The sequence below is a fragment of the Morone saxatilis genome, unplaced genomic scaffold, assembly GCF_004916995.1.
Source record: "Morone saxatilis isolate NCDOM2014 unplaced genomic scaffold, NCSU_SB_2.0 Contig23, whole genome shotgun sequence".
Classification (NCBI taxonomy): Eukaryota; Metazoa; Chordata; class Actinopteri; family Moronidae; genus Morone; species Morone saxatilis.
In genome coordinates this window covers 2,563,348-2,575,788 of record NW_023339796.1, presented here as the reverse complement: position 1 = coordinate 2,575,788, position 12,441 = coordinate 2,563,348, and the positions used below count along the sequence as shown (strand labels likewise).

Sequence of the window (12,441 nt, the reverse complement as noted above, 5' to 3'; positions counted from 1 at the left end):
AATACAACATAGGCAGGTCAGTAAGACACACAATGGGTTTACAATCCTATGATACAGACCTCCAGCAAGGTCACTGCATACTGTCCGAGCTCCTATTATAAATATTATAGTAATAACTCATTTGATTATTAGATGACATGTCCTGAGAGCACCGCGGATGCGCACAGGGACGCAGACGCACCAACGGACACATGCGCCGTCCAGCCAACGCAGGCAGCACAGCGCATATAAAATGTAATGGTGCATTATAAGGAAAGGAAACATGTAAGGGGGAGATGTCTTCTGAATTATTCATTGATCGCGATCACTTGTTGATACTAGTGCTGCTTTCCAAAATGAAACCAAACGCACCCATTCCACTGGGACTCATTATAGCAGGCCTGGATTATCACTGTGGTTGAATGTAGCATTAAACCGGCTCCATCCGTGAGAAATATTGTAGCATCCATGTACAAATGTGTGACAGGAGTGTGAACGGGAGCGTCAGCTGTTGCGTAACCGCCGTTCAGATTTATTTAACATCCTATAAATAGGAAGGTAGAGACCGCAGATGCACGGGCAGCATGTATAAGCTGCATATGCATCTAAAAAGCACCCAACTTTTCCTCTTTTACGCACGGAGACGCAGCCTTTGTTACCCTGCGCCTTCATTGATTTACTACTGATGTAACTGTAACGCAAGGAGTCCTTTATCGGACAAGCTTTGCGGCCACACATCCATTATCGGACAGGTGTTTGGCTACCGTGCTTGTCATTTCTCCAGTTAAAATTAACCCTTTTTTTAAAATCTCTATCACCGACAGACTGCACTGAGCTGGGTTCAGTTTCCCTGTTTATTTCTGCGGTCACAGTCGGTAGCGGGGATGTCCGATGATGGAACTAGGCGACGTTACCTTGGGCATCTCCTCCGCTGGTCAGCACCCCGATGGATTTGCCAGCCCCGGACAGATTCTCGAAGAATTTGCGGGTGTCCTGCCGCTTCGGTGCCACCGCGCCTGCCATGCCTGTGCCGGGTCCCTGTCACCTGCCAGAAAGTGTGAACACACAAAGCAACACAGCGAGCCTCTGACAGCGTCCGAGACAGCAGATACTGTAGTAGGACTGCAGTGGTCACCGCCCTCAAGCTCCATGTACACACACACCCCCCCTCACCGAAGATCGTGCATTGAAGAAGATGGCTCACTCCATGTTTATTTCTTTTTTTACTTGCATGTGTAAATTACACAGTGTAGAATTTCAGTTCAATTAAAAAACACTTTACAGAACATTTTCACCCTTATAGTCTGTAGGGCCAGTATTGATTGCAAAAGCTCTTCTGTGGTTAATGTTAATTACATAATGATCATTACTGCCGTTAGAAAAATACTATAACAAATAAGTAAAAATGATGTTGTTGTGTATGTGTGTATGTATATATGTGTACAGAGAGCACAGTGCAGGTGTATGGGTCCAACTCCAGTTTATTATTCAAAATAACCAACAGTGATTGTAATAAATTCATAAAAACAACTTAAGATAAAATTATTGTTTTTAGTTCTGGCTATAAAAGGCGAGTTTATTGTAATCAAAGTAAAGTTAATAATGGAGAATATTTGTATTGTTTTTCCTCTTTTTCCACCCAGTTGCTGTCACAGATGCAGAGTGAGAGGTCTTCACTTTTTTCTATCTTTCTTTGGCTCTCACGACCTTTCTGAGCCAAAGCCAGAAGCGTACAGCCAATCACAGCGGTGTCTTACTGATTGACAGCTGAATCCACCAATGGGCGTCCAGATCACGTACTGTGGGAATATACATATTCCAACCAACCGCAACCGACACTCAGTCTTTTCAGTCAGGAAATAATAGACTTCCAGTAACAATTCATACGTTTATTTGGAATACAAACACTAAGAAAGTGTTGTAACAGCATGAACAGTTAACATAATGCAACACAAAGAGATTAGATTATTAGAATGAATTATGTAACGCCAGCAACAAAGAACTGAATACAGACACATCAATCTCAGATACTACTGATATATTTATGGTCCAAAGTCATTTTTAATGTATTTCTTATATTCTAACGTCCTGATATTTGCATGCAACCGCTCTAAATAATTATTACATGATCATTTTACACTTTAAACCACAAGTTAGACAGAATTCATGACACTTAACTGAAGTTCATGACCTTGAGCAATCCTCCTGCATGCTGCAGGCTTTATCTCAGTGACTGTATCTTTCCCAGCACAGTATGGCATCTCACGCTCCAGCCATCAGTTGTTCTGTTTCGTAACATTCATGACAAAAAAAAGGTTTTATTTGAGAGTAAGTTGGAGCCGTTGCTGTGCGATTAGATTGGAGGGGCCACGCAGGGGACATCAGGGACTCGAACAGTTTCAAGTTCCTTTCTGTGGAGACGAGTCTTGGGAAGGCAACGTTATATCATATGTGGTAAGTCCTCCTGACTAAAGACATCTGGCTGCTCCTCACTTCTCCAAATGCAGGCTTAACATTTGAAATAAGGAACTTCTTGAACACCACATGAGTCTGGGTGTGTCTTTATAAACAGCTATAAACAGTGTTTCTTATCTTACATTCAAGATTCCTATCCAAATATCAGACTCACTTTCATTGGATGAGTTAATTTAAATGAAAAAAAAAATGTTGAAACTGATTATATTTAAACTTTTAAGTGACACTGGCTTAATGTATGTATGTATGTTTAAAACATGTTTAAAAACAACTTGTTTGAGTTAAAATAACTTATTGCATTACAGTGACTCCAGTTTTATGTTGCTGTCCACAAATCTAAAATAAACATGTGAGGATGTTTAATAGGGAAATATGATTTGGCATTGTGTCTATAAAAGGCGGGGACTTCATTATCACGCTCCAGAGCTGCTGGATCCTACACTTCCCATAATGCAACTGAAAGCCTTTAAAATCGTTATTACACATCTTTTAAACTTCATGTCCACAGTTTGAAACACAGACTTTCTGTGTAGTCTGCAGGGACAAGGTCAGTGCACCGTCCCCTCAGAGTCAACGAGTATAGAAAGAGGTCAAGGTTGTGGGATCAGGTATCATAGGTTAGCTTAGCTTAGCTTTTATCATTCACAGAAGCCTGGCAGTGGTTCTCAACCTTTTTCTCAGATATACCTGCACAGTCCTGTCTTATGACCACAGGTACTCCTTAATCAATACCACCAATCATGTTCCAAATGTGTGAATTTGAACTGATTTTAAACTGGATGTTATTTAGCACTATAAAGGATTAGATTTTATTTGACCAGTTGAACTGTCACTGTTTTTGCTTGAACTTTGCATTAAAGTTGAAGTTGTGGCACAAACTGGATGCTTTAAGTTTACTATTTAGATTTTTCTACTACTAAATTTTCACACAATTTTTAAATAAATTGTAATTTCTATTATTTTTTTTAAATGAGTTGAGTTATTCCACTCCTTTCACATACCCCCTGGTAACTGCTGAAGTACCCTCTGGGGTACACGTACCCCTAGTTGGAAATTACTGGCATATTATACATAAACAATATAATATATATAAATAAACTGTATATATTTAGACATCCAATTAAAAACTAACATAAGAACCCAAAATAGTTAATTATATAATATATTCTAACTTAAAACATCCCATGTGAATAGAATATTTAATAACCTTATATTTTGTTTAGGCATTACATTAATTAATAAAAAGTAAAGTACAATATTATATATATATATATATATATATATATATATATAGGAGAAGTATATTTATTATAATTTTGTAACTTACATTTCTTTTAGGATTAATAAAGACACTACACTAATGAGATTAATATAAAAATGGATGCAAATGATGGGAACTTTTGAGAGAAAACAACAAATACAAGAATATGATCAGTTGTTATACCTAAAATCCCTAGAAAATGTCGCCCCCTGCTGATCTAAAGCAAGCATTGCACACACAGGGAGAAAAGTCATTTGTAACAGATTACAGTGATGAGGCATCATTAGTTTGCAGGTGAATAAAAGTCTTTTCATACATTCACTGGGAGGCAGTCAGTGTCTGGTCTGGGTCCTATAGTGGATGAAATAATTAGACAGAAGGAGTCCCGCTCAATAAAAATAATTTATTTACAGTGGCATGAATCATAAATTAACAAGCAGCAATTGGCAAAAGCAACATTAGAGTCGACAGCTTGCATAAAGTGGTGTGAACGTCTGGACTTTTGCATAAGAAACACACTCACACTCTGAATAAACTGTATGTACTGGACTGTGTCACCGCTGAGATATTTAATACGAACTCCAGGGCAGAGAAAAGAAATCTCTTGAACTGCAAACAGTGATCTTTAAACGGCTACACTCTTCTTCTGCTTTGACATATTGCTCTGATTTACCATTTTACTGTGGAACACTTTTTTATCAAATAGTACAACTTATAGCAGATCACAAATTAACTCAGGAATACACTGGCCGGATCATTGCGTATTTAGCCTTTGAAAATATTCTAAAAAGGGGCAAAAGGTGTGTTTTATATGTCTCTGTGAAGGTTAAGTAACTTTACTCGATGATTATTTGAATTATTATGCGATTTCTGTCATTAAATCTGACCTGCACTAGCTCTTTTAAACAGTAACTCCCTGCCTACTGTTGTGTAAAGAAACATTTCAGCTATAAAGGCTATAAAGTCTCCGTGTCAAGCTACAAAAAGCATGGTGACATATTTGTTCAGCACTAGATGATTAAATATCCTGATGACCTCTGGCCCCAATGCAGAAACATATGTCCTGCATTGCTGTTTTATGCAGACCAGTATCACACCAGTGAGATCTTAAAGCCACTAAGTGTAGGATTAGATCATTTCTGACTTTGGCGCCATCCAGTGGTCACAAATCACAAAAGACACCTCAACCCAGGGACAGATAATGCTTGATGGCACCTATTTACAATTTTAAGATGCCATTTATTACATTAGATAAATTCTACATGTAGTGGCTTTAAACAGGAAAAAGAAAAACTGTGAAAAAAAAATTAAAAAAGTAAATGTGAACAGTTTTAACAAAGATCTGAGTGAAATATAACTTAAACAGCCAAGTGACGACATCTTAATTCTTACATTCCTTCTATTGAGTATAATAGATTTTTCTTTTTAATACACATTCAATCAGTGTAAGTTTTGGACCACTTTAGAACGTTTTATTTAGGGAAAATCTTTCTACGGCTACAAAAATTAACATTTGAGAGCTTCTTTTATTAAATGAAAAAAAGAGATTTGGAGAAAAATATTATTTAAAAAAAAGCTTTTGGAACTGAAAGTGAAAAATTCAAAATATACACAGCATTTTTCTCAATATTGAACTTTAGAAGCATTAATGTAAGAAAACGGGTGCTTAATCTTAGTAGTATTATCACTGGTTATGTTATTAATGTCATTTACAGGCCACCGTAACTCAAAGTGTTGTTGGTATAGCTTGTTAAGATACACTGACGTTACTGCAGGTCACCGACAGAGACCAAAGATTACTTAATGCCCCTTTAAAAACACTGCGTTAAACGGTGCAACAGTACCGTGCAACTACAGACGAAATCATTTGCTAAATGTTTTGATGCTAACACAGAATTACTGTCATTTCCATGAGTTCACACACAAGTTAACACATATTGTTCGGTGTCACTTCTGGGGGGGAAACAATATAAAAATCCTGGTCGTCTAATTAATCATTACACCTACAGTATGAAGTGGTAAAACACTCACTCAGCAGTATGTGACACATATAATACATCTGTAAACCTTACAGTTACACACCAGACAGAGAATCACAGATCTAAGGCATTATGCTTTGTCTTTAGCATCTTAAGGTACTTACATGAATTACAGTATTTTGCAATTGGTAAAATATCCATCTATGGATTAAGAAAAAAAATCTTCAATATACTGTATAAGTCAAAATCAAGAGAAAATAATTCACCTTCATCTAAAACATTAGGAGTTACTGTACATGAGCATTTACACCCGCTCTTGATTGCCTTAAACCTTTGCAGAGAGTTTGACATTCAGGACATTTGCATGGCTTACATATTCTCTTCGAGGTTCTACAATAATTTACTGTCACTGAAAGCTTAAGGAAAAAACGGGACATTTTCTAAAATAATAATAATAATAATAATAATAATAATAATAATGTTTTCAGTGTTTCTTTTTGCAGTCAGTGTGCATTTTCACATTCTTCTTTTGGGAAGAAAAGTAATCATTGTTACAGTATGTGCTTTACACATTTTCTGGGCCATCTAACCAAGCAGAGAGATTCAACACATCCAAATTGCCAGTTACAGTCAGTTTTGCCCACAATTACAAGCTTATGTATGAGACAGCACCTAATGAATAGATAAGAGCACCTTAATCAAAATACTCGAGGTCCAGTCTGTATTAAGATTCATATAACTTTGGACAGTGAAGGTTCTGGGTCGCCTGCTCGTCTTTGTGAAATAGAAAGCTTAAATTTAGGTATTATATTATTATATTATTTATAAGGTCAGACTTTAACCATGGCGCAAAACTTAACATCCTCCTGAGACTGGTTTTAATTTGTGTTCATCATTAGTATATAGAATAGGTAGAGACTGCCGTGTCATTCAAAGATCACAGCTTCACCCACAGAAAGACCCAAAACAACAACAACAACAACGACAAACAACACACTTCTGAATTGTCCTTGAGCATGACAGAGAGCTTGAGCTAAACGCCTGTAATGCGAGAGCGACTCTTGCAGGCCAGTACATCGCAACCACAAAGTGTCATTTCAAAATGAATCGCAGTAGCATGACGTTTTATTATTTATAGTTTTTTTTTTCTTTTTTTTAGAGGCAAAGCTGCTTTGCAGGCAGAAATATTTTCATTGGTCAAATCTCAGTGGGCGGACAGTCAGACATTGTGCCAGTGTTAGCATGCTATCACTTAGTAATGAGCTCTAAACAGTGCAGCCGAGGCTGATGGGAATGTCATTACTTTTATTTTTGACCAAAGGCAAATTAAAATGTTGGTGAAGTGTCAGGGGGATCAAAGCTATTACATTTCCTGCAGGGGATTTCTGATCCATTCTGGAAATTCAATTGCTATCCCGCCACAGCTAGAAGCAAGAGCTAAACGCTAGGAAAGGAAATACTATGAACCGTAGCATTTAGCTTCTTAACCAGAAAGCTTCAAGCTACTGGTACTGGGTAGACAAAGTTAGCTAGTTAGTGTAGCTAAACTTTCAATTTCAAAATAGCTCTAGCAAAATAGCAAGGTAGCTGATTTCTAGCTAGTAAAGCTAGGTAGCTAGCATACCAAAACTTTAGGATGGTCACAAGAGCATGGAAAAATACATTATTTAAATTTTAACCTTCAAATAAGCCAGTTAATTTACTGGCACTCTTATTATTTATCTCCAACGCACTGAGGTTTAATTCAACCAGTGAAATATTTCTGCTGAAAAATGTTTGTTGGACTAAAACTCCAAACTGCTATTTTACTATATCACTTTTGGGAAAAGGGGTATTATAAATCTAAGTATGTACACTATCTATACACGGTCACCTTCATTCAAAAAGTCATTAAATAGGGATACAGCTCCCCTGTAACTACAGCAGTTGAAATATATTAATTTTAAAATCAACATCAAAATGTACCATTTTGAGAGATTTTCTGAAAGAAAGATATTCTTGATTTTTTGTGTGTCATACAAAGAATCTCTAAAACTTCTTCAAAACTATAAATACCTGTAAAATATTTTCCATAAACCTTCTCATTTGACGTTTTCAGTCAGGCTCTAAAACTGAACCATAAAAGACCAAATCCAGAGGTTTTTGTTTATGCTTGTCAAACCATTCACTTCTTCAGCGTCAAACTGCGACATCATTTCAGTTTCACACTCAAACACTCACGAAAGATTTACCCGATCACAAAATACACTGCTTCAGAGACTTGAGAGGATGACAGTTTTCAGTGGGAATACATTCATCTGACCAGAGAACATACTACCAGCAAACACTGCGTGGGTCCTTGTATAGAAACCTGGGACTAATAACCATCATTTTATACTTGCATTTATCTAAAAGGTGCTGCGTGTAGTATTTTTATGCTTTACCATCATGCAGTTTGTTTTGATTTTGAGGCGGTATGTATGCGGTTAATAAACGTATAAAGTAAAATGGTTGCTGGTGTTTTGTTCTATCCAACTCCAGCCAAGTTAAGGCTGCTAGAGGTTAACCATCCTCCATGTGTTGATAGTAATAATTCTCTCAAAATAAACTTTATTCCACAGTGTCCAAAGATACTGTGCCAGATACATCCAGACACAATTTTAGCTCCTAGCTCTATTTTAATTTAAGGGAAAATCTGACTTTAAGATGTAAATATGATTCTTATTTTTATGTTAAAATGCTGCACAACAAAAACAAAACCTTTCAACACTTTTTTGATTCTATGTGGTTCAACAGTAAACCGTTTTGTGAACAAGTTCTGGTGTTTACAGTGTACATGTTTCAGGATGTGTGTACTAGAGTACAATATTTGTATTTTGTACGTTAAACCCTTAAACAGTGGGCAGCGCCTTTATTTATCTAAAGGCGTCTCCCTGTTTCCTGTTCTACAGTATATTCGTTTGCTGCTGTTTGCTTTTAATGAAAACGCAACACTTCCTATGAAGTCAGTTCAGGGGACATAATCCATCCATTACTCAAAATATCTTTATCGTAAATCATCTTCTGGAAGTGTTGAGTTTCACTAACAGCAGCTTCACGTCAAGAAATTTCAACAAAGTGGGCTTCAATTAATGAGTGAAAACAGCATTTTTTTTTAAAGAGAGCAACAGAGTGGAGATTATAGAGCCTGATTAAGTTGTACTGATGAAAATAATTCTGTGGAAATGTAGATTATGTTGAATGTATCCGGCACACTGTTACAGTAAAGGTACTGTTAATTTTTTAGCAGCCTTAATTTGATTGTTTGAACATGATGTACAGTATACAGATTTATATGAGCTGTATTTAATTATTGAGGATCAAAGCATTACCTACAGTTAATAGCTAAAATACAAGGTTTCCCACAAAACCCTGAATCAGCAGTGAAACAATATTCTTGTATCTTCACATTGCGCATTTGCTGTCAGGATGGTTCAGATGGCAGTTCCCCTACGAATTCTGACTTTTTGCATAAAATGTTAACTCAGCATGAAGTAAGCCACACTGACGTGAATGCAGTTCAGAAGGTTTTTACATGTCTTGGTTGTCCTCTGTCTTTAGTACCTCTGAGCTGGCTGGTGTCACAGAGTGAGCAGTGTTTCAATCATGTGTCCTCAACTCCTTGATGCTTCTCCAAGAGCTGAGCTGAGCTGAGTTGAGCAGGCGTCAAGTGTTTCTTTGCACAGGCTCCTGTGTTACCTTGTCTCAACCGCAGCCGGGGTCAGCAGAAATTCTAATTAAGACAGAAAAATTGGAATCACATTAATCATCAAGGGAAATAATAATAATAATAATAATTATATATATATAATATATAATATAATATAATAATTTGTATAATTATGGCAAGTAATATAAAAGAATGACACAGTTCTGGTTAGCCTCAGCTACCCAAGCTCTGACACATGGCAGCAATAGAGAAGTTACTTATGTTTATGATCTGAAATGATGCGTCTGTGCACGTGTGCATCCTCAGCTGTAAGTGGGCCAGGAAACTAAAGCAAATTTCACTTGAAAGGCATGAAACACCATTTAAAGAACATCTGTTTTATAAATGATTAACTGTAGTATCATTGGTGTAGGAGCAATGGAAGTTGTAACATGTACACAGGGAACAAATATGGGCCTAAAATTGAGCCCTGAGGTACACTAAATTTACAATCGCTTGAGGATAACAGGTGCAGAGAACAGGCCATCAAAATTAAACAAAAGGTTTTGTTTGAGAGTCATCATAAGGACCATCTCAAGGTGATCCTGACAGCTTTGTCTTGTGGTAAATACGTCAAGTATATAATATAGAAATGACAATGCACATCACAGAGCAGTCATTTTTGTCTCTAGTTTAGTTTTAGTTTTTATTTAGTTTTAACAGTAGATGAAAAACAAATAACATCTCTACATATAAGCTTCTGTTTACCTCTACTGACTTATTAGTGTTATTGCCTTACACATTACACATTACCTTATATGTTATTAACATCATAATATACAAGGTAATGTGTACAAAGACAACAATCTTTTACTTACAGAATTGGCTTCACCCTCTTGTGTCAACATGTCAATTCCCGCCAGCTGCCCCAGGATCAGACTGCTGTCACTCACCTGATGATGAGGAAAACACAATAAATATAAGTCAAATTGCAGTAATGAAACTGAATCATGGCCTCCAATAAGTGTATGTATAGACATGAAACAGTAAATAGCTGGCAGCTGATCTGAAATTGTGAAATATCTCACCTGCTCTGTATTCATGGAGCTCATCTGTCCCGACATCAGGTTCATGTTGCCGCCATTGCTGCCCATCACACCCAGGTTCATGTTGCTGTTGCTGTTGTACATTCCTCCGTTGGGTTGTGTGGAGTATTGTGACTGGGACTGTTGGGGGTACACACTGGAAGGAGGCAAGCTGAGTCAAAGATCATGTAAAATATTTCCAAAAAGACTCAAATCATGTTCACACTGAATCTTCTGATTTGTTATTCTGTTGTTACCTGTTGCTGGCGGAGATGTTGGCAGGTTGGGGCCATCCGTTGTGGTCGGTGCTCGCCTGGTAGCCCGGTGCTCCTCCCTGGGGCTGGGTTTGGCCTTGGTTCTGCTGCAGCATGGAGCTTTGACCCTGCCCCATCCTGGGGGACAGCAGGGGGCTCTGCGGGGTCGCAGCCCCACATGGAAAGCCTGACACTGGGTCCTGGTGCTGCTGCTGCTGCTGCTGCTGGCTCATTCCTGCAGATCGGAGTGGACAAAAGGGGTCATAATTAGCATGCACGGCTATGATAACAAGGGTGGGAATCAACTAACAGTGTTTATTTCTAGTTAGTACATTATTCTACTTCTACTCTACTCTAAAATGTACTTACATACAAGGAATACTTAACTTATTTGGGGGTCTTACAAAACTTAATACAGAGAAGAAAAATGGGAACGATCTTGCCTCTAATGTCAGTACTGACATTGGAAAAATCTTTAAAATCTTTGCTTAATATCCAGTTCTTCGTTAAGGTGACCCTACAATTGAAAGACTAACCAATAACCTGAAGATAACAAGTTCAATATCCACCAGGCAGCCAGCGAGTCCATCTAACTAACTGAACTCTCTGAAGCCCCAAACTATTGTACAAAATCCTCACTTCAGAAACTAATAATCTGAAAAGTTCCAGAAGAACCCTTCCTTTTTTTGTCAAATGAGTGCATTCACAACAAACTTAATACACTGACAAAAGACACATGAAGTCAAAAAATAAAATAAAAGAGAAGGAAAGATAAGATTTTTGTTTCACCAGAGCCACCACCCGAGACATTCCCTACAAAACGTAGTCTCCTGATTGGTTTATGACAGGGTTAAAAGCACAGACAAAGTGTTAATTTGAGTGTTAAAAGCAGAAAATCCTATGCAACACAAAACGAGTGCAACATTGACATCATGCAACCTTCAATCACACCCAGTCAACTTAAAAAAGGACTTCAAATCATTACACCAGTCTGAACAAAGATGATTATGTTTGATTACCTCCACCACAACAGAACAAGCGACTATAGAGCCGAAGCACACACAGACTACTGTGACGCCACTGCTGTGCTCTAATCATATACCTGAACTGCTGAACTGGAAGGCACTGTGCTGAGATGGCGGACTCATTACCCCGCTGTAGTGCCCGCCTACATTTCCCATCATGCCCTGGCTAGCCAGATGATGGCTGGGGGAGAGAGGGGAGGAGAAGGGGCTGGAGGAGCCGGGATGAGGAGGAGGAGAGGGCAGGCCGGTACCGTAGCTGGAAGCCGGGTAGGGGAACTGCTGCGGGTTGCCCTGTGGGAGCCGTGGGTTGGTGCCGCCCATGGGCATCGGCGTAGGAGCGGCGCCCCCGCTGGGCATGTTAGGCGGCATGTTGATGCCCTGATTCCGCATCATCATGGCACGCTGCTGGTGCATGTGTTGCTGCTGCTGCTGCTGTTGGCGTTGGCGTAGGTGGTTGCTGAGGTACTCGCGCTGACGCTGGGCCAGCATCTGGGCGTTGAGGGCTCCCTGCAGGAGGACAAACAGTGAGGTGACACTAAGATTAAATGAAATAGGATGTCAACAAGATTCTACAGAAGGATTTACTAACCCTTAACACTTTTTTGCATTGTTGTTTTTGTATTATGGTTTACTGTACATTGTGTACAGAAATCATTTTTGTGTTTGACTGCAAATCAGGTTTCACATCTGAGACAATAAAATGACTGAACTGAACT

General features: G+C 38.4%; 2 protein-coding genes across 10 annotated transcripts in view; both read right to left on the bottom strand.

Annotated features, from left to right (window-relative positions):
• LOC118335056 (ATP-dependent 6-phosphofructokinase, platelet type-like) overlaps window positions 1-1,101 on the bottom strand; it is a 29,467-nt gene extending 28,366 nt beyond the window's left edge. For all 4 annotated transcript variants that reach the window (XM_035671240.1, XM_035671238.1, XM_035671239.1 and 1 more), the window contains exon 1: window positions 894-1,101. In XM_035671240.1, the coding sequence (XP_035527133.1) occupies window positions 894-1,002 (109 nt within the window). In that variant the 5' untranslated portion in view covers window positions 1,003-1,101. The remainder of the gene's footprint in view (window positions 1-893) is intronic.
• A 3,003-nt stretch (window positions 1,102-4,104) lies between these two features.
• LOC118334438 (nuclear receptor coactivator 2-like) overlaps window positions 4,105-12,441 on the bottom strand; it is a 49,210-nt gene continuing 40,873 nt past the window's right edge. For 4 of the 6 annotated variants that reach the window (XM_035670347.1, XM_035670351.1, XM_035670349.1 and 1 more), the window contains 5 exons: window positions 11,803-12,232; window positions 10,704-10,935; window positions 10,450-10,603; window positions 10,240-10,314; window positions 4,105-9,445 (listed from right to left, as the gene is read on the bottom strand). In XM_035670347.1, coding sequence (XP_035526240.1) covers window positions 9,434-9,445; window positions 10,240-10,314; window positions 10,450-10,603; window positions 10,704-10,935; window positions 11,803-12,232 — 903 coding nt within the window. In that variant the 3' untranslated portion in view covers window positions 4,105-9,433. The remainder of the gene's footprint in view (window positions 9,446-10,239; window positions 10,315-10,449; window positions 10,604-10,703; window positions 10,936-11,802; window positions 12,233-12,441) is intronic. The other 2 variants (XM_035670352.1, XM_035670350.1) reach the window with 2 other exon arrangements.